General features: G+C 46.7%; 3 protein-coding genes and 1 pseudogene across 14 annotated transcripts in view; 1 reads left to right on the top strand and 3 right to left on the bottom strand.

Moving 5' to 3' along the window:
- The window catches only part of Scamp1 (secretory carrier membrane protein 1), an 82,775-nt gene extending 79,982 nt beyond the window's left edge, over positions 1-2,793 (top strand). For all 4 annotated transcript variants that reach the window (XM_039102030.2, XM_039102028.2, NM_001100636.1 and 1 more), the window contains one exon: positions 133-2,793. In XM_039102030.2, coding sequence (XP_038957958.1) covers positions 133-297 — 165 coding nt within the window. In that variant the 3' untranslated portion in view covers positions 298-2,793. The remainder of the gene's footprint in view (positions 1-132) is intronic.
- The window catches only part of Lhfpl2 (LHFPL tetraspan subfamily member 2), a 153,427-nt gene continuing 131,677 nt past the window's right edge, over positions 1,826-23,575 (bottom strand). For 8 of the 9 annotated variants that reach the window (XM_017590688.3, XM_039101911.2, XM_063281488.1 and 5 more), the window contains one exon: positions 1,826-12,380. In XM_017590688.3, coding sequence (XP_017446177.1) covers positions 12,127-12,380 — 254 coding nt within the window. In that variant the 3' untranslated portion in view covers positions 1,826-12,126. The remainder of the gene's footprint in view (positions 12,381-23,575) is intronic. The other variant, NM_001106402.1, reaches the window with a different exon arrangement.
- On the bottom strand, positions 18,077-19,091 carry Snrpn-ps5 (small nuclear ribonucleoprotein polypeptide N, pseudogene 5). The gene has a single exon (XM_039103454.2). It carries the CDS (start codon positions 19,061-19,063, stop codon positions 18,449-18,451), a length of 615 nt encoding a protein of 204 aa, XP_038959382.1. The 5' UTR covers positions 19,064-19,091; the 3' UTR covers positions 18,077-18,448.
- Snurf-ps1 (SNRPN upstream open reading frame, pseudogene 1) lies at positions 19,306-19,518 on the bottom strand (annotated as a pseudogene).

Below are 23,575 nucleotides of genomic sequence, written 5' to 3'. Positions count from 1 at the left end.
CCCCTCCTCCCATCTCCCTTCTGACCTCCGTCTGGTCCTCACGCTTGGCAGGTGGTTGGATCCAGTCCAGCCAGCTGGCAGCACATGTGTGGACTGCATCTCACCGTCTCGCATTGGTTTCTGCCTCCTCAGGTGCATGGACTGTATCGCACAACAGGTGCTAGCTTTGAGAAGGCCCAGCAAGAGTTTGCAACGGGAGTGATGTCCAATAAAACTGTTCAGACAGCAGCTGCAAATGCCGCGTCCACCGCAGCAACCAGCGCGGCGCAGAATGCCTTCAAGGGTAACCAGATGTAGCGAGCCTCCTCAGAGCGGTTCTCCATTCCCTTATGACTGTGTTTTTTTCTCCAGTTACTGTATTCTACAGATATTTTTATGTTGGAAACACACAGTACATAAAGCATGGGTATTTCCTATCCACATGTGCATGGTCTAAAAACCAGAGAAACTTCCTAGTCTTATTACTTTGCCTAATAGTTTCTTACTATTTCCATGCCCCTCACAGAAGAAAACTATCATCTGCAAAACAAATATTCTCCATATTTTTGGGGGATGGTGTTCCTCAGATTATTTCAGTGGTGACACACTGAAATGAGTATGTTACTGAAGATTTAAAAGGCACTCGATGCTAGCCACAGAAGCTCTTCCAAGAGGCAGTAGAGACACAGATTATACATTGCAAATGAAACAACCTTTGTCCCCCCCCCCCCCATATTAGTTTGGAAGGAACAAGGTCAGCCAAGGCTTGCGGTGTTTTGAAATTGGCTTGCTTTATATGCGGTTCAGTCAGCAGAGAGGAGCCTGCGTGCTCTGTAGTAGATAATGTATATTTTACCTTCTTTTATTTTATTTTTAGACTAGTTGATATTTTGATAACAATCTCTGATCTTGCATGGGCACCACATCTCTTAAGTGAAATGAATTAGTATTTTGGGTTCTGTACTGCTATAGTTGTAGGACCTGGGGCTCTTTATAGAATCAGAAATGATTTTCTGTAATAGTTTCTTTTAAGTAAAAATTTACTGGAGTATAAAGACTTTAATATAATGTGCAGTGCATTATCCAAAAGAGAGGACAGTGAATTGATGAGCTAGTATATAGTGATAATTTCTTTTCCCCTCCTAATTTCCAGTATTCATAGAGTAAAATGTTACTGTATGGAACTCTGGTGTATTCTTCTGGCTGATCTTTTTAATTGAACTGGGATTCGTGTTTGTAGCTCTGTGTGGGTGTGTGTGTGGGCGTGCGTGTGTGTACGTGTATGTATGTGTGTGTGAGAGAGGGGTGGAGATTTTGACACAGGTGTTAAAGGCTCGCCTAACCCTTGAATAAAAAGAACACACAGTATTTGAGGGATTTCTCTTTCAGCCTCCCACTTTTAGTTGCATTAAAAATAAAAGACCCTTGTGCTTCTAATGTCCTTGGTTTCTTAATGTACCTGTCTTCTACTTTTAAGACAGACTAAATTCATGTGAAACATTGCACCAAGCAGGGGAGTGAAACTTCAGGCACTGTGATCATTATTGATGTCATCAAATTAACATGGCTGTGATGAGCGCACACGATGTGGGTTCAGACTTCTGATCATGATGATGATTAGGTGTCTCAGGAGCGTCTGTCAGGCAGCCTGTTGTAGAAGCCTCACTGGCTTTAGATTGCAGAACGCTAGACTCACCCAAGCCAACTTTAAATAGAGGTGGACTGTTGAATGCAGGGCATCCTTTCAAAATGAACTGAACTGGTCGAGTCACGTTATCCTCTCCCAAGGCTGCAGTCAGAGGGACTTGTGTGCAGAGCTGGGGTGCAGTTCTTGGAGGTCGGTGGGTGCTGGGTTACACATCCCCCCATGCAGGGCCACGGTAGGTTTGCTTGGGAATTGACTGAGTACAGTAGTTCAAAGAGCTTTCTTTGACTCAGGAAGATGGAGAACTCAGAAATGAATTTGGAGTTGTGTTTTAGCTCCTTCCAATCAGTGAGGATCCCCTCCCTCCTCAACTGCCCAGGCGTTGCTGCTGCGAGCCGTGCTCGGTCCAGTGTGGCTTTAATGGACACGGAGACCGTTAAGACTGTAAAAGTGCACGTAAACACTGGTACTTCTAGTTCAAGTCCACCTTTATTCCTCTCTGAGGTACAGATAAGAGACACATCAGAGATTCAAAACATGCTAATAGTTTTTTCTAAATTGGTCCCTCTCCATTATGTGGAGGTCCCCAAAGGTAGTGTTATCGAATGACAGAGAATAGTTGTAACTCACATTATGTTTCTGTATGAAGAACAAAAAAGCTGTTTTCAATCCAATTGTTTGGATTCTTACAAGTTTGAAAGATTATGTTGTGTGAAAACACAGGGGAGCATTGAAGGGATGGTGGAGTCTGCAGCTCAGTCAGGCAGGAGCAGCTCGAGACCTCCTCTGCTCTCCTCTCAGCCACAGTCTGTCAGCAATGCACTTTGGTTTCCTATTTGATACCAATGTCACCGCAGCCATGAGGCGAGCATCCACGTGACCTTTCAGTTTGCAATATTAAATGGTGACTATTTTATTTAAAACTAGGGTCTGATCACTGGAAAATGACTGCCTGGTGACTTGTGACTCGGGGCTTGGTTCATTGCTCTAGGGACGTTTGTGTATTCTGTAGGTGCGTGCACTCCTGCGCTGCCCTGTGGTGTGTCACGGCTCTGTGTGAACGCCCTCCACGTGGCCCTCTCATGTTGCATGTTTTCAGTGGTTTGGAAGTTTTGTATATTTATTGTATTAAATGCAGAGTGTCATAAAATAAAATAATGTTTACTGGATGGTTGTTTGTATAGTTTTAAATGCTGCATCAGCAGTCGAGGCACACAGTATACTTGTAGTTTAAATATAGATACTTGACTTTTATTAAAACCAGCCTTTGTACCATTTTATCACGTGCTAAATACAGTATAAAAGGTTACGTGAAGAACCCTCAACCATACGGTCTGACAGCTTTTCCACTGCACTGGACCTGGAGAGGTGGTGGAGAGAACGTTACCACATTAAATGCGACGGCTGTTTTGAGGTAGGCACGATTACCTAGAAGTTCATTAGATTTTCGGCTTAGAATTTCCTTCATGGGTTCAGATGGGCGCCTCTGTGCCAGCCCTGCCCTGATAACCAAGCCCGTGCCCTTCCCTGAGCCTCCTCCGCTGCGGTGTGCCCAGATGGACGCCTGATCTGTGTCCTGGATTTCTTACTTGGTGCCAACGGTGATATCAGGTTACCCTAAAGTCATGTTCACAGTGGGTCTTACTTTGGGAAATGCATGTTGAATTAAAAACCAGTATTTTCCATTTTAAAGAGTGAGTCTGGATCTTGACACTGAGGGGTTTGAGCTGACTCTGGGCTCCTGGGTCTGTTAGCAGCACTGCTGTGTAACACCGTGCCATCCTGACACACTGATGGTGATGTCTGATTCTTAGGCACATTTGTGCTTGTAGGCCACACTGTCACACTTGGAACACACTTTTGCTGTGTTCCCTTCCATTCTCTTAAGGAAAAAATCCTTAGAGGGACCTGTGGTTCCCTGTTAATAAGCCATTTGAAATAACTCAGACCGGCTCAAGTTACCCTAGATCTTACTTTGATGGCTTTTTCAAGCATCATATTATAAATTTATATATAGTGGAATAATACATTTTAAAATATTGGAGTTTTTAATTTTTTATTAATTTTTAGGTTGATATAAACATTTTATATTAGCAAGTTGTACTTCCATGATTAGGAAAATGAAATAGTTATGTAAGAAGTTTTGGGTACATTTTATAAAACAGTATGCATGTTGCATTGGTGGTTTTTTAAGACCTTATTTCAGACTCTTCCCAGACTCGGGAGCCAGAGGCCTTCCATGCCACACAGGTACCACCACAGACTGCCTATGGATGGGATAGGACCATTTCACTAAAGGCTCCTGCAAAACAGGGGTGGCTCTCCCCGAGTTTTCTCCCCTCCCTGTGGAGTCTGCATATTCCACATAGTGACATACGGACAGGACGAAGTCTCCATCCTGCAGAATCTTCCCTAGTGGTGCTTGGTTTTGGAGGGAAAGCAGAGCCGCCAGGGGGTGGGGTGGGGCAGGGCAGTGAGTTCTTTCCTTTTTAGCTTGCTATTTCTAGGCTGTGATCAAGGTTCGGTGAAACCATCCCTGCACCCTGGAGAATTAGAAAAGAGCTCATTTTCTTATAGGCTAGTGTTACATATTTCTATAAGGTCATTCATTATATTACTTTCTCTACATTAAAACAGCACCCTCTCTTGCACGCGCACGTGCACACGTGTATACACACACACACACACACCCTACCATGCAGATTTTGTTTTTGAATACTAGTTATTTCAATACTTGAACTCTAACTTGTTATTTATTTTTCGTGAGCAGTGATTCTCAAAATGATGGTTGAAACCATTGTTGCAGTTGGTATGTGTAGGATCCCGGTGTTTGGGTCTAGGAGAAAAGCAAAAGCCACCACCCTGTGCTGGCCACAGGACTTCAGCAGCATCCCAGTCTCCTTCACAGAAACCGAACCTTGTGGGTGCACACAGCCTTAAATATTTTGCCCTAGGGGCTTGAGGGATAGCTAAGCGGTTCAGAGCACCGAGTGCTCTTCCAGAGGTCGTGAGTTCAATTCCCAGCACCCAATGGTGGCTCGCAGCCTTCTGTAACTGTACTCTCACGAGACCGGTGCCCTGTTCCAGTGTGCAGATGTACAGACAAACACCCATAGACAGAGTACAGAAATGAGTGTCTTTAAAAGTTGCTGTACATGCATCCTGGCTTTGGAGCCCTTGGGAAATGAAGAAAGGGAAGCCCTTCCCTCCCTGACCTAAGGATATGCTGCTGTCTTGTTGTATGTATGTGTTTTATGGAGTTAAGCAGTATAAGGAACACACATTCTCAAAATTCTACTTCCCCTCAAATCATACTGACGCAGTAGTTATAAAAGTTTATTACACATTTCAGTGTGAGTTACAGACAATATGAGCAAAAGAGGGCAATACAGATTTCTCATATATATATATATATATATATATATATATAAAATTCTTTTTATTAATTAGCTTGTATTTTTGTAGGAAAAGATGCGTCTTCCTCTAAAACTAGGCAGAGAGATTGCTCCTCCATGGCAGTGTCCCTTGCGGTAACAAGCCCCACTTCTTTGTGCTCCTGGAGCATGCTGGAACTGGATGGTACTAAGCCAGAGTGTGTACACACTGTGGTGCGCCCACCTCACATCTGTATTCTCAGTGTTCACGTGTTTAGAAGGACTCTACCACTGCTTAGTGTATGGGCAGCCATATTGTGCCTTAGAGAAGGAACCAACACGGCTGATCGTGGTGAGCTTGAGAGCAGGGTGTGCGGGCTGAGGACAGATTGTCAGAGCTTCAGCTAAAAGGCCTTTCTGCTCGCCTTGGCTCATGCTGTCCTCAACCTACCTTCACTCCCCTGACCTATCTTGAATTTCTTTCTTTTCATTTTGAACTAGAGACTTAACCACACAATGGTTTCTTGCCTTTTTTCTGTTGCTACATAAATATAAAAAAAAAAAAGCCTTTTTATATTTCTGACTACATGTAGCTATCATTAAATCTTATGTTCTTAGATTCTGATTTTCAAGTTTCTTTTTTTTTTTAATTAGAAATGATTTGCCAGCAAATAAAATTGTTGCTAAATCTTGAGGCTCAAGGTTTTTATTGTTAGGAAAATTTTGCTGAGTTGAAAGTTAGGTGTGTACTAAAAATAGATATAAAAATAAAATGGTAACTTTTGGCTCTCCGGAAGGAAATTATCAATTTATACTCCATCATTTGGAGTCCTAGCCAGCACCGGAATTTTCCTTTTTCAGAGCTCCTTCATTCCCACAAGGCTGGATAAGTAAGCAAGAGGTTTGGTCTGTGGATGTGTTCAACCTATTTTTTTTCCTATGTGAGAATAACAGGGTCTTCTGCAGAGGAACCTCCCACCCCAGAAAGCTGTTAGGTAACAATGTTTAACTAAATGATCTGTTATGAGGAGATGCAAAGACAAGGTGGCCTCAAGTAGCCAAGCTGCTGATTTGACAGTAAGTAAAACTTGATCACTCTTGACAACAGGTTGTATTATCCCTCATGAAGTGGGAGTTTCTAAACACTGAGGAGACAGAGGCAGGTGGATCTCTGTGAGTCCAAGGCTAGCCTGGTCTACATAGCAAGTTCCAGAACAGCCAGGGCTACCCAGAGACACTGTCCAAAAAAGGTAACTAAAACAAAAGAAAAGAAACCATTTGGAAAGGCGGGTTCTCTGTTGTTCTTAGGAGGACTTAGAGGAGGTTACACTGAGACTTTCCATGTGCTCCTTAATCCTTGCACCAAGTCTATGACGTAATTGCTAATCGTTGCCATTTCTGTAGAGGATTAGGAAATTACAAGGTACCCGTGAGAAGAGGGGGTGAAGGTCTGAGGAAGGGTGAAATCCTGGTCCTCCAGGTCCAGCCAGGGGTGGCTTCTCTCTAGGTTTGAATTCCCCCTCACTCTTCCACACTTCCAATAACTTGTGTGCATCGTTAAAGACAGTGGACCTTAGGAAAAGGATCATTAGCCAACACACACACACACACACACACACACGCACACACACGCACACACGTGCACACACACACACACACACACACACACACACAAATTACATTGTTTTTCCATTTCTTAACTGAAGCTGTTTCAAATGTGCAAATTCTGCTTCCTGTCCTTAGCAGTGTACTGGGGTAAGTGGTCTTTGGCATTTGTGTTTGGAGAAAGTATTTCCTCGGTTCTTTCTGCCCATGTGATGCTAACATCTGCTTTCTCTTTGTCTGAGATAACCCATGACTTAGGTTTCCATCACTAAGACACAAGGGAGGCCGTCCAAGCCGCTGCCATGGATCTGATGAATTGTCTGTGTTCAGGTTCGAGCTGAACTGTGATCACTAAGTTAAAATACAAGGCGTCAGCTTCAAATGTGGAAAATTGCTAGATTCCTGAGAGGGAGCAGGGATATGACCCTTGTGGAAAGATGGCTGATGTCACACAAGTGTTTCCTGCATGAGGCAGGACACAATTTCTTTCATTCTTCACATCAGGAAGGGATTTGGTTTCAAACCTGTATCTGATGCTAGGTTTTGCCACTTCCTAGCTCTTACCTGAGGCAAAGAACCTCACCAAAGTTACACCGGTGGCAGGTACATGTCTATAGAACGGTCCCACGTTACAGGCCGTGGTGATGAATTATCCGAAGCACTGACCATAGAATGCACATCTCCAAAGCCATCTCTCCTCTCCACTGGCACTTAGGACTCCCAGTCTCTGACCTCGCCTTTTGTTCTGTCTGTTCCATGCTTCATACAAGTCGCCTCCAGTGGCAGCCTTTGTCCCTGACGCTTCGGACCTGTCCACCTTGGTAGCTGCATTGCTTCCCACCCGAAGTCCACATTAAATGCAGGAGGAGATGGAGAAGAGGCTAGCTCAACTGCAGGCATTGAGAATGGACTCTGGGTGGGAAGTGACGAAGCCACCAAGAGAGAGAGGTCAGAGGAGTTGGGGACAAAGGCTGCTACTGGTGGCTACTTGTATGTAGCCAGTACAGACCCAACACAAGGTGAGGTCAGAGGCATCGGGCTGGCCGCACCGAATGGCTGAGCTGCTGAGCTGTGTTCTTGACCTTGTTGCCCTCGGGAGCTGCCTGTTGGCTGGGAGTGCCCTTACCACTCAGGCTGAGTGTTCCAAAGGGGCGGAGTTACTGAAACAGTGTCCACACACAAGGAATACCCAGGGTAATAAAGATGTTTAGGGGCTCTAACAAGCAAGTTGAGTGCATTTTCCAAGAGATACAGTGGGCAATTTTCCCTGTTAAAACTTTAGGTTGGGGCTGGTGAGATGGCTCAGTGGGTAAGAGTGCTTGATGTGTAAACAAGGAGGACCTACCTTTGAATCTCATATAAACACAGCATGGCTGTGCGGGCCCTAAGCCATGTTAGGGGTGGGGACAGGCAGACCCTGGGAGCTCCTATCCAGCCCGCCTACCTGAAATGTAAATAAATATGATAGAAGGTGCTAGAAGACACCTGATGTCCTTCTCTGGCCTCTGTGTAGTAGTCCCTACACCCACCCCACAGACAGCTCCTGAGGAGGGCAAGCACGCACGACTGTCCCAGCCTCGACATACACTGAAGTGCCTTCTCCGGATTTACTTTTGAAAACAGTGCGCTTCCAGTTTTCCCAGAATTAGTCAGATAACTTATTTCAAAAACATTCCCTGGTGGTGGGGCGCTAACTTTTAACTTCAATCTCAATTTTAAAATCTGGTCGGAAACGAAGGCATGTGTGTGCCTTCCCCCTCTCAGAAGCTAGGTCAGGGAGATGGCCATTCTCCTTGTCTATCCTGACGGCACTTGCTCCTGGGCACGTGCAGAGTTGAATGCATTTGTGGGGCTTGTGCTGGGCATCTTCCTCAAGTTGACAGAATAGAATTCTGCCTAGGTGTCCTGACTTTTTTGGTCAAGGTCTCCTCCAGGGACTGTGTGGATACAGAAGGCCCCATAGGGCTGGCTTTTGAGTATTTTTTGTGAAGGAAGGAATACGTACCTTTTGATCAGGAATGCTCTAAAAACACTTTATTTAAAATTGTTGGTACTTCTCTAAGGAAGAAAACCTTACCTGCACATTAAAGACAACCTATGATAGGGTTAAGAACCAAGAGTAGTAAGTTAACTTTTAAGTTCTGTGTTTTTTATCAAATTATGTGCACTGTACTAAAGCCAACAAACTTGAATGAGTTTGCGAAATCAGATTTAATTCAGATCTCAAGAGGGGAAGGGAGGACATTGTGAAAATCCTTAAGTACAGAATCCTAATGGAGGCTAGACCAACAGTGTGCAGTTCCTTGTAACAAGATGACCCACATCTGAAGGCTCTCACTGAGTCCGTCAGCTCTAAGGACAATTTTACATTTGGCTCAAGTGGCTATGGAACACCAAGTGGTGCACAGTCCTTTCACAGCACCCACGGACCCACTGGGCTATGGAGGTCCCCATAGTCTCAGAAGCCCCCATTCATCCCTGGAACGCTTTTGGCCTTGAGTTTTCGCTCCCCAAAACACACACATACAGGCCCGGGACTCCCAGCAGCCACGTGTTATTGCACGGAATGGTCTGTCCTAAGCCAGACCCTTATGGCTAAGAAGGTGTGAGCCTAGGCCTCAGAGACAGTGGTCCAGCATTAACACGGTCTACAAAAGCACAGTGAGAAGCGGCTGCTTCCTCTGCACCAGCGTCTAGCGTTCAGGCCCACAGAAGAGGCCACGGACAGCTTCACATTTCACACGGAAGGCTAGCACTGGCTGGGCCTGGCTTGCTGGATCGACTCTCCCATAAACAAAGTGATCGTTTTAGCTTAGACCCGGGAGAAAATTGCTTCATCCCAGGCTTTTCTTCACATAAGGTTTATAGGGCATCACGGATGTTACAGACTAGTGACTAGCCATGAAGGCAAAAATGTCTAACTCTGCTTTGCCCAGAAAGAAACATCCCTGTTTTGAAACGTGTCCAGTTTCCCCAAAGAAAACATATACATACTCCTTGGTTATTGCACATCTATCAGACAAACGTGTATGTGTAATATATATACTTAAATATGCTACACATAAAGACTGGCACCTCACGGAATATGTGTTTAACAAAGGCCATCATTACACCACAGATATTTCAAGGACCCTTCCACAGTTACAAATGCAATGTTGAATTACCACACAGGTTTAAAGAAGCCACAGACTCCCAAGTGTTTCTGCTTTAGAGTTCAATGAGAAGCTCAGCACAAACGCAGGCAAGAGAAGACGTTTCTGGTAGTAGCAATGGTCCCATCCTCCGAGAACCGGGTATCGGCCAGCAAGTGGTTTTAAAGAGCCAGGAGCCGAGTCCCATTCTGTACTAGTACAGTTGTAGATGGTCCTTCATTTCCTGCAAAGGTCTGTGCATTGGTGTGAAGGTCTCTCTGCTATAGAATGCAATCTAGTTCCATTAAGTCAGCATGTAGCAGTTTTCATTGTGCTCTTCTGTGGTGGGGCTGTCTTCCCTAACGTTTAAATTAATGAGAAACAGTGGAGTAACAGTGTGGCAGAGAGGTCATGACTTCACTCGTGACTGTTACCAGGTTGCTAGGAGTCCACTGCCCTCTGACCCCAAAGAGCAGGGGCTGGGCATGCACACAGGACCTGTGGACTAGGATTGGTCTGTGAGGAAGGGGCTAAGGTCATAAAGATGGAAAAGTTAATCTGGTAAATTCAAGGAAAATGAAGTGGTTTTGTCACAGTTTTCCTAGTGAACAAAACTGTGTTTCGTGCAAAGTACTGCCCGGGTTGGAAACACAGTTACTGCGCTTCAAGGATTGCATAGGACAACGTCATCAATACCCAGTGAAGCGCTTTCTCCATATGCTCAGTGGCATGTGTCCTTAGTGATCTGTTCCGGTTTCCTGAGCATTCCTAGGGCTGCTTAGGGTGCCTCCCCTTTCTCTTTCAAAGAAGCCACGGGGTGTCTACCTAGCTTATTTTGAATACTGGTTCAAAACTGAACTTAAGATCTGATTCAGTACCCTTCCATAACTTTCATCTGCATGAGAGATAAGACGGTTTGATATAGGCCAAAGGGTAAATATCCTACAGTTAAACCCCTGGGGGCCTAGCCCATCTATAGATAAGGGAGTTGTCTGGACCAAGGCAGACTCTAAACTGACACAGTGCTGCACCGGGGCAAGGCTGTATACCTGGTAAGCAAATGCCCGGCGGCAGAAGGTTTCACTACTTAACTCAAAGACAAAAGCCTCAACCTGCCATCTCTAAAACCAAACAGGTCCACTCCACTTGCACCCCTATGAAGGGTCTCTGTGTCTCCAAGGTTCATATGATGCCAGACTGGGCTTTCTGGCTGCTTTGGTCAAAGGGGTAATTATGGAAACTGGGTTAAAAGCCCTGAGTCCTCTTTAGTAGGCATTTGGGGGTTCTGTGACCTGCGTAGGCAGGCACAATGAGTTTGGCCCGGCCCCTGCTTTCACGCTAACCTGCCGATGGGATTCTGGATACAGCAGGGCAGTGAGCCAGTGTCATCCAGCCTGCTCTGCGGATCCACACCAGAAGCTAGAGACAGCTTCCAGGGCTAGCTCCTGCTTTCTCTTCAGATAATGCCAGTGGGATTGGAAAGCTAAGTCACCAAACAGAAAAGCTCACTCTGCAAAGGCAGAGGTTCTGGCAACCCCTCCCTGCGTACATCTGCACGAACCACAGCTGGTCTGGAGGCTCTAATCCTTGGAAGCAAGGAACACTGAGGTTTCCCTGGGCAGCCAAGCACAACCCCAACCCTAGGCGAAAACTATCAGAAGAGACAGGGCTACCACAGGCACTAGGCTGACTGCAGGAAGCAGGAGGTGTCTGCCTTACTGCCTGGGGTTTGTACTTTCATTCTGATTGTCTTTCTTTACTCAAATCCTGAGGAGAGTTCCACTTGATGCCTCTGACCCTGGAACTCAGACTGGAGAAGGTCCACAGTGGGGTTCTGCTCTGTCCCTGTTAAGGCCTTTGTGCAGTTAAGCAAAGCCTGGCATCTTGCTGTCACCTTCAGCATTTAACCTGTCACGTAAGCCTGCTGTCTTCCTTTCAGTCCTCAAGTGAGACAACATGAAAGAAATAGGAAGAAAACCAAGGTCCCCACCTCCACCCGCCATTCTGAGATGCTCGTAAACACATAGCTGTGGGCCAAAAGCCTGCCTCAAACTCCCCTGAGGCTGGGTATCCTCTCATCTGCGGACAGAGAGGTTGCTGCCTGCCTTGGTGAGTCAGATCACTATCCTTCATTGAGCCCCAGGGAGATGGAGTCTCCCACAGGACTCCACAGGGACCATACCATGTCCTTGTCTGGTCTCATTAGCACTGCCAGCTCGTATGTCCAAGAGCTCTACTTGGTGGGTGGTACCGCTCACTGGTCCCACGGAGGCCCGGAGCTGTGGAGTATGGCTCCGGTAGGTCAAGGCTGGTTCTTCACTTGATTCGAATGATGAAGACTGTGTCACAAGGCCATAAAGGAAAGGTAACGGTGGCAGTGAGGTCTTCCAGACTAAAGGAGGCAAATGAGGTTTTTCCCCTCTTCAATTTCTTCCTGGACTTTGTCACTGGAGGTCGCAATTTCTGCTTGTGCGGAGAAGACAGCACAGATAAAGGTGAGGACTGTGCCCCCGGTGGCAGTGTAAAAGGCCCAGCCCAAGGAACAGTCTCCAGGTTTGTAGGGGGATGCATATCGTCCACAGTCGATGGCTTTCTGGCAGCCCCAGCCTGCAGGGTAGAGGACCAGGCCGAGGATAAGGAACAGACCTGAGGGACAGAGGAGAGAACAGGTGAAGCCTTGGCGCCTCAACAAGCTGCAGCCTTCTGTGCCCGTGCGGTGGCTGGCCTTGGGCGGTGCCATCCACTCTGCCATAGAAAGCGTGAAGGCCTGACCCGAATGTTAACTTACTAGCTACACTTTCAGGTCTGGGGTTTATATCAGGGGAAGAGAGGTGCCTACAAGTATTTTCAGCCAGTTTGTGGAGGCTGGAGTAGGACCACCCGTGAGTTGCTACTGTTCCATGAGTTTGCTACTGTTTCTTTACCTAAGGAGCTAGAAAGGTGAAGAGATGATTCAGCAGGAGGAGCACTTGTTGCTCCTGCAGAGCACCTGGGTTTGGTTCTCAGCACCTAATGGTAGCTCACCACAGGCCCAGAGGACCGGCCAGCCAGCCTCTTCTGACCTCCATAGGTACCAAGCATCCATACGGTATACATACACACAAAACACCATAATAACACCCAATAAACAAAGTTTCATTTAGAACATATTAGAACAGGGCCACGCTTGCTTCTGTAAACACAGTCGCAGCACCTGCACAACACAAAATATTCATGATCTAGCTTTTGACAGAGTTTGCCAATCACTGGTATAAGGAATTCACTCAGCCTAGTTATAGACAAAAGCCAGGAGCCTTGAAGGAGACTGTATCTTAACCTACACCCATAAAAAGCACGGTTTGAACGGCATGCCAAGGAGAAAAGTATATGTCCAGGCCAATATCATGGAACTTTTCTGTCTGAATGACTTTCAGTCCAGCACGAATGAGCCCCACTGGGCCAGCAGCACCTTTCTCCCCTCACTGCTGCATGGTCACAAGTCACTGTGTTTCAACAACTGAGAGGCGGTGTCCTGCCTGGTCTAACCTAGGCTAGGCCCAAAGAAACAACTTTAGGTACAAGATTGTCATTTTGTAGGTGTGTGCTGGCTGGAGCCCGCTGGCCTCACCCCAGGCCTGGCCACTCACCAGTACCAACTGCTCATGAAGAAGGGGGTGGGGGTGGAAGTGGGGCTGAGGGTGGGAGACCATGACTCCCTGTAGAAAGTCTATTTCAGCTGACAGCCTGTGCTGTAAGCGAGGGTGGGCTTTATTCTATGGCCAGGACTGAGCTCTAGTGTAGTAGCTCAGGGCATGTCAGCAGCAGCAAGGCTGACAGGAACAAGGCACTGTTCCCAGCTGGGGACAACAGTCCCACGAAGGAGCTGGAATCAATTCCAAAGCCCACGAGTGGATGGAGAAAAGTTTAGCCTGGGACTATGACAGCATGAGGTGAGGCCGCAAGCTAGCAGGCCAGATCATCTGTTCTGAGTCCTGATTCTGGAGTAAAGTTAAAGTTTGAATCAAGAGCTGCCTGATTCATCATCATAAAAGTACACCAATCTTAAACCCAGAGGGTGGGTGAGTATGGTTTTTTCAAGTCTGTAAACTACTTTCTTAATAAAACAAGACAGACAAAGTCTTAAGCCAAACCAAAGGAAAACAAAATAACAATTGCCAGTGAAATTGAAGGGTCATTAGGAGACTGGAAAACCTACAAGGTATAAACAAATAGATCTCTAATGACCAATGAGTCTCCCAACAAAAGGAGGCCATCACCGGGTGCCACAACTGTGTTTACAGATGAACTAACACATGCTCTTCAAACTATTCCCTGAACTACAAAGGGAACAACTGCCAGTTTCATTAGTAAAAGCCAGGATGGTCCTGATACCAAAACCAGATATGAGCACATGCATGTGAATGAAAGCCACTGACCCAAAGTTCTCAACACAGTCATAGATCCAAGTCATCAACACCACAGCCATCTTGGTCTTAATTCCAGGGCTGCAAGGACAGTTCAACAAACGTAAACTACAATATAGAAATAAGATATAGGGACAAAAATCTACACCATCTCAACTGATATGGAAGAGACCTTTGACAAACTTTAACATCCTTTCATGTTAAACTTCTTCAAGGAACAACGCATCTGTAAGGGTATATATGACAAACCTCTATCTAGCAAGCATAGTAAATGGGGGCAAATTACTCCCAGAGTTAGGGGCCAGAGATAGAGGTCTACTACAATTTTAATCAATATTGTGCATGAAGTCTTAGAGCAATAAGGCAATAGAAAGAAACAGGGTACAAACAGAAAAGGAAAAATTATATCTACCCCTGTTTGCAAAAGACACTGCCCTATACTAAAACCTGGCGGAAGCCATGCAGGAAAGGCACGAAAGTGAGCTTCCTGGAAATGGCTCAGCATACTGCACAGCTGAGATGGCTATACTCTGAAGACACATGGACCCCAGGGGCTTTGTCCCATAATGGCTTCTCGCTCCTGATGTGCCTTTCTGTGCTTGTCATTACTGTATTCCTCCTTGTTCTGACAGGGTATGACTAGGCAAAGAAAGACCCTTTCTTCCTGTGGTCAGTTATGATTGATCCCTGGGAGTTAGCCCACCCTACAGGGCAAATTTCCTGCAGATCAATATAAACACGAACGTCCATGAGGAATGTCGTTTAGATAAGTTAATGATTTTATAGAAACCCTGATTTGACTCAAATAATTTTAGGAAGTTAGAATAATTGATAGAAAGTTTAAGGAAATGGTTTGAGTTGTTTTGCCAAAAAAGATTTAATAAAGTTAGGGTCAAGAATAAAATGTGGGGCTGGAGAGATGGCTCAGCGGTTAAGAGCACTGACTGCTCTTCCAGAGGTCCTGAGTTCAAATCCCAGCAACCACATGGTGGCTCACAACCATCTGTAATGGGATCCGATGCCCTCTTCTGGTGTGGCTGAAGACAGTGACAGTGTGCTCATATATAATAAATAAATACATCTTTAAAAAAAAAAGAATAAAATGTGTTGGGTTGGGGATTTAGCTCAGTGGTAGAGCGCTTGCCTAGCAAGCACAAGGCCCTGGGTTCGGTCCTCAGCTCCGAAAAAAAGAAAAAAAAAGAATAAAATGTGTCCCCTCCTCATAGAATATAAATAAAGGCTGCATGAAGGAATACAGGGAGCCTCCGTAGTTACAAGTACCTAACTGCACTAGAAAGAATAGGTTTGGAACAAATTAATGATCAAAGACAACATTCATTCTAGGTGAGGTCCAAGGATGAGGCCACAGGTGTGTTCTGTGATAAAGGAAGGCCATGAACATATATAACTGTTGCTTTGAACTTATAATGAGCTTATGGAATGGAAAACACACAGATAAAGCAACTGTAACTTCCTCTGTGAGGTAGTTTGTTTGGTTTTTTTTTTTTTTCTTATATAGAGAACTTTTGTCTGAGAAGGTATAAAAGCTGGGAGCAAAAGTAAAGATTAGCTGGGGCCCCTTTGCTTCATCCTTTGAATGTGTGTAGTTTTTGTCTTTTTCTTTCTCGATGGCCCAAGTAATTAAGTTTTTCTAATCCCCTGCTGCTATTATCAGGAGTCAATTGCTATCAGCTCTGGCCCAGAAGAGTTAAAGAGATTTAAATGCCAGAAGCTATTAGCTCTCCCTCCCTAGCCCCCCCCCCCCAAAAGCCAGATTGCCAGAAGCTACCAGCTGTCCAAAAGCAGACTCTACTGTGTCCCACCTCAGTTAAAACCTGGTATCAAAGCTGGTCTTTGACAAAAGACCTAAGCCCTCTACCAGAAAATGCTCAGAACTGGTAAGTACTTGCCTCTCATCCAGATTCCAATGGCATTCTTCAGAGACAGAAACAAAAACTCCTAAAAGTCAAATGAATGCACAATTGACCCTAACTAGACAGAACACAAGAAGGAAGAGGGGTTCTGGGGGGAAGCACCACAGCCACGCCCCCATCTCCAGTCCCATCCAGAGCTGGACGAACAAAGACTAAGGACACCCACATGTAAAAGAATGAAGTACACCTCTGTCTCTCCAGAGGTGTGGCTGGAGAGACAGCTCAGGGAGTAAAAGTGCTTGCTGTTTAAGCAGGAAGACCCAAGTTTAGATTCTAGCACCCATGTAAAAAGCCAGGGCTGCTGCCATGCTCTTGTAATTCGCTTGCTGGCTGCCTGCCTAGCTCAGAGTTCTGAACCCTGAGCTACAGAGTGACAGTCCAGGACACCCAACGTCCTCCTCGGACCTTTGTATGCACCTGCACGTGTGCACTTACACCACAGACAAAACACAAGGTTCAGCCTTCCAGATAGCAGAGAAGCACAATTCAAAGCAATTCAGTCACATGGCTGTCATTAAAAAACAAATGCCAGTTAGGGCTGGAGGGAGGGGGAGATTTCTGGTAGGAATGTTAAGTACTGCAGACACCAAACCAGCATGCTACACATGACCCAATTCCACCACTGCAGTCGGTGCCTCCATGTTTGCGGTGACACTGTATGAATGGGCAAGAAGAGTGGCGTGTACGTGACAAGCAATGGATCATGTCACTTGTAGGAAAATGGCTTGCACTGAAGATCATATAAAGTGAAATAAGCCAGATTCAGAAACACAAAGATCCCATTTTTTTTCCCACATGGAATCTAGACTTCGCTTGGACAGACCCACACATGACAGGAAAGTATACGGTGGAGTAAGTATGAGAGAAGGAGGCAGGGCATGGTGGCATATGCCTTTAAGCCCAGCCCTCTGGAGGTAAGGGTGCATGAGTTCCAAGCCAGCCAGGAATACACTGTGGAGGTGGACAAGATAGTGTGGGGGACGTGACTAAACTATGACGTATGCAATGTGACAGTGAAGCCATGATATAAGAAGGTCTATGTGACAAAATGAAGTGAAGACCAACAGGTGGCTTCCGGCGTAAAGATCTCAGCACAGCTCTCCAAATGCAAACAAGTGTGGAGGGCCACCACCCATCATAAAGGGTCACCTCTAAAAATTACAATCATGCCAAACAGGACCAGCTGAGAGGCTAGAACGTGGACCCTGTAAAGGACGTGCTCCATCTGAATAGACCTTTGCTCGTCAAAGAGATCTAAAATGACTTACCTTGTTCTTATGCATGTCTAAGGCCAATGAGAAACCCAATAATCCTGAAGAAACCCACTGTTCTTTATGAAGCCTTCCACAAGGCACCTAGGACGGCCTGATAGTGTCCCCCACCCCCACCGCTGCCCTGAGAGACACCACCGCTGAACCTCTGGTGGGCCACCAAGCACCTCTTCTTGCTAGGCTCACACACAGGCCCTACCAAGAGTGCCGCTCTTCCCCTGTTAGACTGAAGCGTCCCAACTAAACATCAATTGCACATGTCACTCAGCGCTCTGCTCTACACTCAAGACTCATGGAAAGCATATAAAACAGCTTAACGCGCCTGAGGGGATCCCGTTAGGAAGTTTACAAAGATATCCTTTCTTTAGTAGTATAGCATCAAAGCCGCAGCCAGAATATCTTCTGGCTCCTTAGCGCAGGTGTGGTTCCTTACACTGCAGACCACTTGAAAGCCCTGTGGCGGCTTCTGACTCATCTTACAAATAAAGACCGCAGGGAATCTTATCATGGAAGGTGTCAGAGCTTGACAAAGCTCTATCAAAGCCTCAGCTAGGTATAGGATCAGAGAAAAGTCTACATGGAAACCAGCTGTGGACTATCTACCCACAGGATGCGAGGCAAGCAGCTTCCTCCTGCTTACCCCTTCTTGGCAGACAGCTAAGAGCCAGGGAAATGTGGGACTTAGGTCTCAGGCAGGGTCTCTATTCCTGCAAACATCACGACCACGAAGCAAGTTGGGGAGGAAAGGGTTTATTCAGCTTAGACTTCCACGTTGCTGTTCACCATCAAAGGAAGTCAGGACTGGAACTCAAGCAGCTCAGGAAGCAGGAGCTGATGCAGAGGCCATGGAGGGTGTAACTTACTGTCTTGCTCCCCTGGCTTGCTTAGCTTTCTTTCTTTTCTTTTCTCTTATCTTCTCTTCTTCCTTCCTTCATTTTCAATTCAATTGCTCTATGTATTTATTTTCTGTAGTTAATGCAGTAAGAGGGGTCAAAAGCTTGCAGGCTACACAGTTTCACAAGAAGCATTTTAGGGGAAGAGAGGGTCGAGATTGAGCAACTGTACCTTAGGGTCTTGGTGGATGCATTTTTGGGGGAGGTGGGCCTCTAATTCCTGTTGAGGGGTCTCATTCCTGGAGGGGGCATGCCTATAGGTGTCCCTTGAGCAGGGGAAAGGCCAATTGGTGGGCCCATGGGTGGTCTCATACCAGGCAGAGGAGCCATAATGCCTGGAGATGGGGTCGCTCTGCCTACAGGTGGAGGTGGAGGTCCCTGTCCTGGCGGGTACTGGGCTGGAGCTCCTGCAATACTACTAGTAGCAGCAGCAGCAGCAGGTGCAACAGTGCCTCTTCCCTGTGGGGTCATGACCTGCTGGTGTGGGCCTCTAACTCCTTGGACAGGGCCTGCTAATCCAGCAGCAGCTTGGGGAATAGGTACACATGCTGGTACTCTTCTGCCAGCTGCTCTTCCAACCCCAGGGCCACCTGCAGCACCAGCAAGTGTCACACGAGCAATGCCAGTATCCTTAGGAGGTGAACCCTCCACAGTCATGGAAACCAAGTTCTCCCCACGTAGCAAGACCAGACCCAAAACCTGTTTTTCTTCACATTCTGGTTGTTTTGCATTCTCTGGCTTGATCTTCCTGAACTCATCACAATCACAGAGGATCAAATTCATACACCTGTCAAAAGCCTTAAAGGCACCAAATGAAGAGTCTTCCATCTTGCAGAATATATCTCATTCTATATAATCAATCGGCTGCAGCATCTTGCTATTCTTACCCACAGTCATGACTGCTGTTGTCAACATTAAAAATTCAAGATCCTTAATACTTGGGGGAAGGCAGTAAATAAAGGTTTGATTCGGGCTATTAACACAGTGTAAGCCTGACTAAAGTTTGACAAACAGGAGGTGGGTCCTGTTTTCCTTGACTCCTTCCACCATCTTGAAGTTCCAATATTGCTTTAACCACCTCTTGGTGTCTCATTTAAGAAAGCCTGTCTCAGTTCTGCCTGGAAATCCACCACAGGAACTTGCTGTTGCTGATAATGTTGTGGGTACAAGTGATACTCTTGGTTGCTCAATGAGGTTGTACTACTACGTTTGACCTGGACCTTGACCTCTAGCACGTGCTGTTCAGTAGTTCTCAAGTGTAAACAATCCCTTCCTCACTTCATGGCTTGCAAATCACTCCTCAGAACCAAGCATCAGGCATCTCCAGTTCCCTTTCTTCTCTGCTCAGCTTGCTCTCTTATAGAAAGAACCCAGGACCACCAGCCCAAGGACAGCACCACCCACAATGGGCGGGGCCCTCCTCCCTTTCATCACTAGCAGAGACAATGCCTTCCAGCTGGGTCTCATGGAAGCATTTCCTCAACTGAGGCTCCTTTCTCTGTGGTAACTTCAGCTTGTGTCAAATTGACACACAAAACCAGCCAGTACAACTTAGGTCTGCTTGAGGGACCATGGTCCTTCACGTAATTTCACACACACACACACTCTCCCCTCTCTCCTCTTTTTCTCACTTTTAAAATCTCAATTGTCCTTTATACCAAGAAATGCCAGAAAGTGTGTTGCTTCTGGTGGCCCCTTCATGTGAAGCCATAGGTGACTGTTCCCCCATGAGAGCCAGTGTGGCGCGCACAGCCCTGGGTCTCCACTTGTCCTGAGGATGTGAGCAGGTCCCAATGTCCCTGGGCGGGGTCCTTTCCTGACTAGATCCTTAATGTAGTCCCCAGCTGGGTTTTGTGGCAAGACCAGGATGAAGAAAGGCAGAGGCAATTTCTGTAGGCAGAAGATGAAGACATGGAGAATCCTCAGCTGTTGAGGACCTGTGCTCTGGCTCTCTACTTCATAGGACTGTGTCCCAGAAGGGTTTCATTGTAACTAAAACCTTTTCACAGTCTCCCAGTCTACTGGACAAGAAGGTTAGAAGATGGCAGCATCTGATGACCATGAGACTAAACCACCAACCAAAGAGTACACATGGACAGACCCATGGCTCCAGTTGCATATGTAGCAGAGGACGGCCTTGTCTGGCATCAATGGGAGGAGAAGCCCTTGGTCCTGTGAAGACTTTTTCCCCCAATGTAGGATAATACGAGGGTGTTGAGGTGGGATTGGGTGGGTGGGAGTGGTAGCATCTTTGTAGAAGCAAGGGGGGAGGAGTACAGCTGGAGGGGATAACATTTGAAATGTAAATACATAAAATATCCAATTTAAAAAAAAAAGAAATCCTGATGTCTGACTACCTGGGACTGAACACAGGCTGCTGGTATAAAACCCCTTCGGGGAAGTCAACTCTTTTCAGCCCTTCTTATACTTGACTGTGGAAAGACTGGACTCTCACGAGTATGAGGGGCACTGCTGTACTGAGTTGGAAGGCAGCCACCTAGGCTGTGTGGGTACAGAGGCACAGAACCAGAGGGAGCAGAGCAGGGAAGGGGGAGGCTTGGTGGCTGTCTTGCAGCCCCTCCTGCATCTTTTTTTGACACCTGCCTTCCAACCATTCGCAAAACTGCCCCACTGCCTCACCGCTGGCAGGCCAAGCGGCCAGACCCAGCCTTTTCCGTGTGGATTGTCCACTGCTTACACATGTTGTTTCCCATGCCTGATCAGGGAATGCTGCAGTCTTGCCCTGTGTAATGTCTGTGCAAGCTGGATCTCCACGTGACATTCCCGCTCCTCAGATGGCCTCCAGACTGAACACTGCATACTGACTAGAGACCTCAGTTTGCAGAGTAAACTTCCCAAGAGCAGGAATAACGGCTGCCTGTGGAACACCACAGGAACACAGAACACTGAGAACTTCCACCAAGACATAATCTGGGGACCTAGTACGAAGCCACCGGATGCCCTAAAGTCCCCGGAGAAGGATGTACGGAGGGATGCCGCCATGGACTTGTCCTCTCACTGGCATCTTGTGGGGGACCAGTGCCAATGTGCGTGTGTGCAAGCACATGTGCCCATGTGTTTGTAGCAGATGTCAGTGAGCTTCATAGACTTTCAGCACCTCCAAGCCACAGCCATCCAAGAATTGAATCAGACCTCTTAGGTGGCCAGCTCTGGACTCATATCCACCTAGAGATGTCCCCACCACCCTAGTCCTGTCACCACATCCTGTTGGGATAACTTCTCTATTCTCCATTGTCCAAGGACCTTCCTGTTTGGTCCTTTGTCACACTGCTGTTTTTATCTATTCAGCTGGTACATGCCGAGTCCAACTGTACTTCATTTCTCTCAGCTCTGGGGATAAGGTAGTCTCTTGTGTGGGCCTCTAAGCTGCTTGAGCATATAGTAGTTTTATCCATTGTAGAATCACACACATGTGACACATGCTCTTAAGTATTTGTTGGCTGACTCAATCATAATCTAAGGAGACATCATAATCTGGTTTCGATCATAAACATGCTGGACACGTCATGATATTCCTGAGGCTAAGACAGTCATCAACAAGTAACACAGGAGGCAGCCTAACACCGTCAAATCGCCATTCCCTTCCCTTCCCAGGCTCTGAAGAAGCACAGGATGTGGAGGGGAATCTACTCTGTGTGGCGTTTTCCTATCTAGTCAGTCTGTGAATCAAGAGATCTTAACTTGAGCCCTGACTTAAGCTTCAGGCCTGGTCTGTGTTGATTCAGCTCAGCTTACATAGCAGACCACCATTCTGGGTTCATACTCCAAATGTCAAACTACCACAGATCAACTCCATCAGAGGACCGACTGACCTCCAGAAACCCACTGCATTCTGGGACACAGGTCAGAAGCTGTCCTAAGCCTGGGAGGGGTTTTCGCACCAACCATCAAGTTCAACAGGCGTTGTCAGTGCCAGTTAAAGAGCAAACGGAGACAGGACTGGAATTCCTGCAATGGATTTGAGCCATGTGCTGGTGTGCCCCAGGTTAGAGGGGCCCAGGCTCTCCCATTTCGGGCCCCTGTGCTTCTTCCCAGGACTTCCTACAGCCCATATGGTGAAGCCCCAGGCCCAGTCTTCTTCCTGATCTTAAGTGGCCCTGTGGCTCGCAGGATGCCCGGTGCTCCTGCCTCCAAGTTGGGACTACAGCTCTGCACATCCAGTGCAGGTGTGGACAGATGTCTGACAAGGAACCTGTCCGAACCTGAACTCTCGCATCTGTGCAAGCTCAAGTTCAATCCTTACCCCCTCAGCTCGACAGTGTCCTGTCACTTGTGACTCATCTTTTGTGCTCCTACCTCAGTGTCATGAACAGTCGGTCTATGAGGAGTACCTGCCGACCTTTGTCTTGGCCTTGCCGATGGCCTGGAGTGCTCTTTTTCTGAATAGCTTCCTGGTCAATTTCTTTTTTCCTTCTTCAAGGCATCAGCTAATCTTTGCTCCTCAGCATCCCCCGATGGCCTAATGTGGCCCATGCAGTTTCTCCATACTACTCCAGGATATCTGGGCTTTTAACCAAGCCCACTTCTGTTTCCCCATGAGAGCCGTCACTGGTGGTTAGCATTCTACACAATTTACTTCCCTTGTTTATTTCCCGTCTTTATCAGCTTGAGTTCCAATCCCATTGTGGGTGAGAGAACTGGCTGCAACTTTTGTGTCCCAGTTGCCTAGAACAACATCTGACAGGGAGTATGTGCTCACCGAATGGATGAATGAAAACCAGAGTCGTAAGATTTCACTGCCTTGTTACATGAAGCCACCGTGGGAAGTTCTTGCCAAGTTCTTGAAATAGCTGGAGGAAGACCTTCAGTTGATAACGCTAACCCCAGGGGTTGGCAGTTTGTACCAACAGGAAGCCTGTGTCGGGGCCAAACCACTGGCTGGCCTCTTTTTGTGTACTGAAATCTTTTCCCTGACTACAGGAAAAGGCTCTTGGTTGAGAGGTGCGCGCACGCACACACACACACACACACACACACACACACAAAATCAATTAACTAAATGTAATTGATTTTCAGGTATCTAGAAGCCAATCTCTTTAACCACAAAACTCAAACTTTCCAGTTGTTCCCAGCTGCCCATAGGAGGGCCAGGGCGCTTTGAGAGGGGAATGTTTGAAAAGAAAGCTGTGGGGGGAAAATGACAAGGCAGAAAGATGGCAGGATACAAAAGAGTATGACCTTGGGGTCCCTCATAGAGGGACTAGGCAAGGGCAGAGACTCACTCCTGCTCAGCTGCCTGAAGATAGTGGAATTCATAGGTGTGTGTGTGTGTGTGTGTGTGTGTGTGTGTGTGTGTGTGCGCGTGCATGTACACAGTAG

This window comes from Rattus norvegicus, chromosome 2, assembly GCF_036323735.1.
Source record: "Rattus norvegicus strain BN/NHsdMcwi chromosome 2, GRCr8, whole genome shotgun sequence".
NCBI classification, from domain to species: Eukaryota; Metazoa; Chordata; class Mammalia; order Rodentia; family Muridae; genus Rattus; species Rattus norvegicus.
The sequence above is the reverse complement of the archived record's forward strand: the minus strand, read 5'-3'. Positions and strand labels throughout refer to the sequence as shown.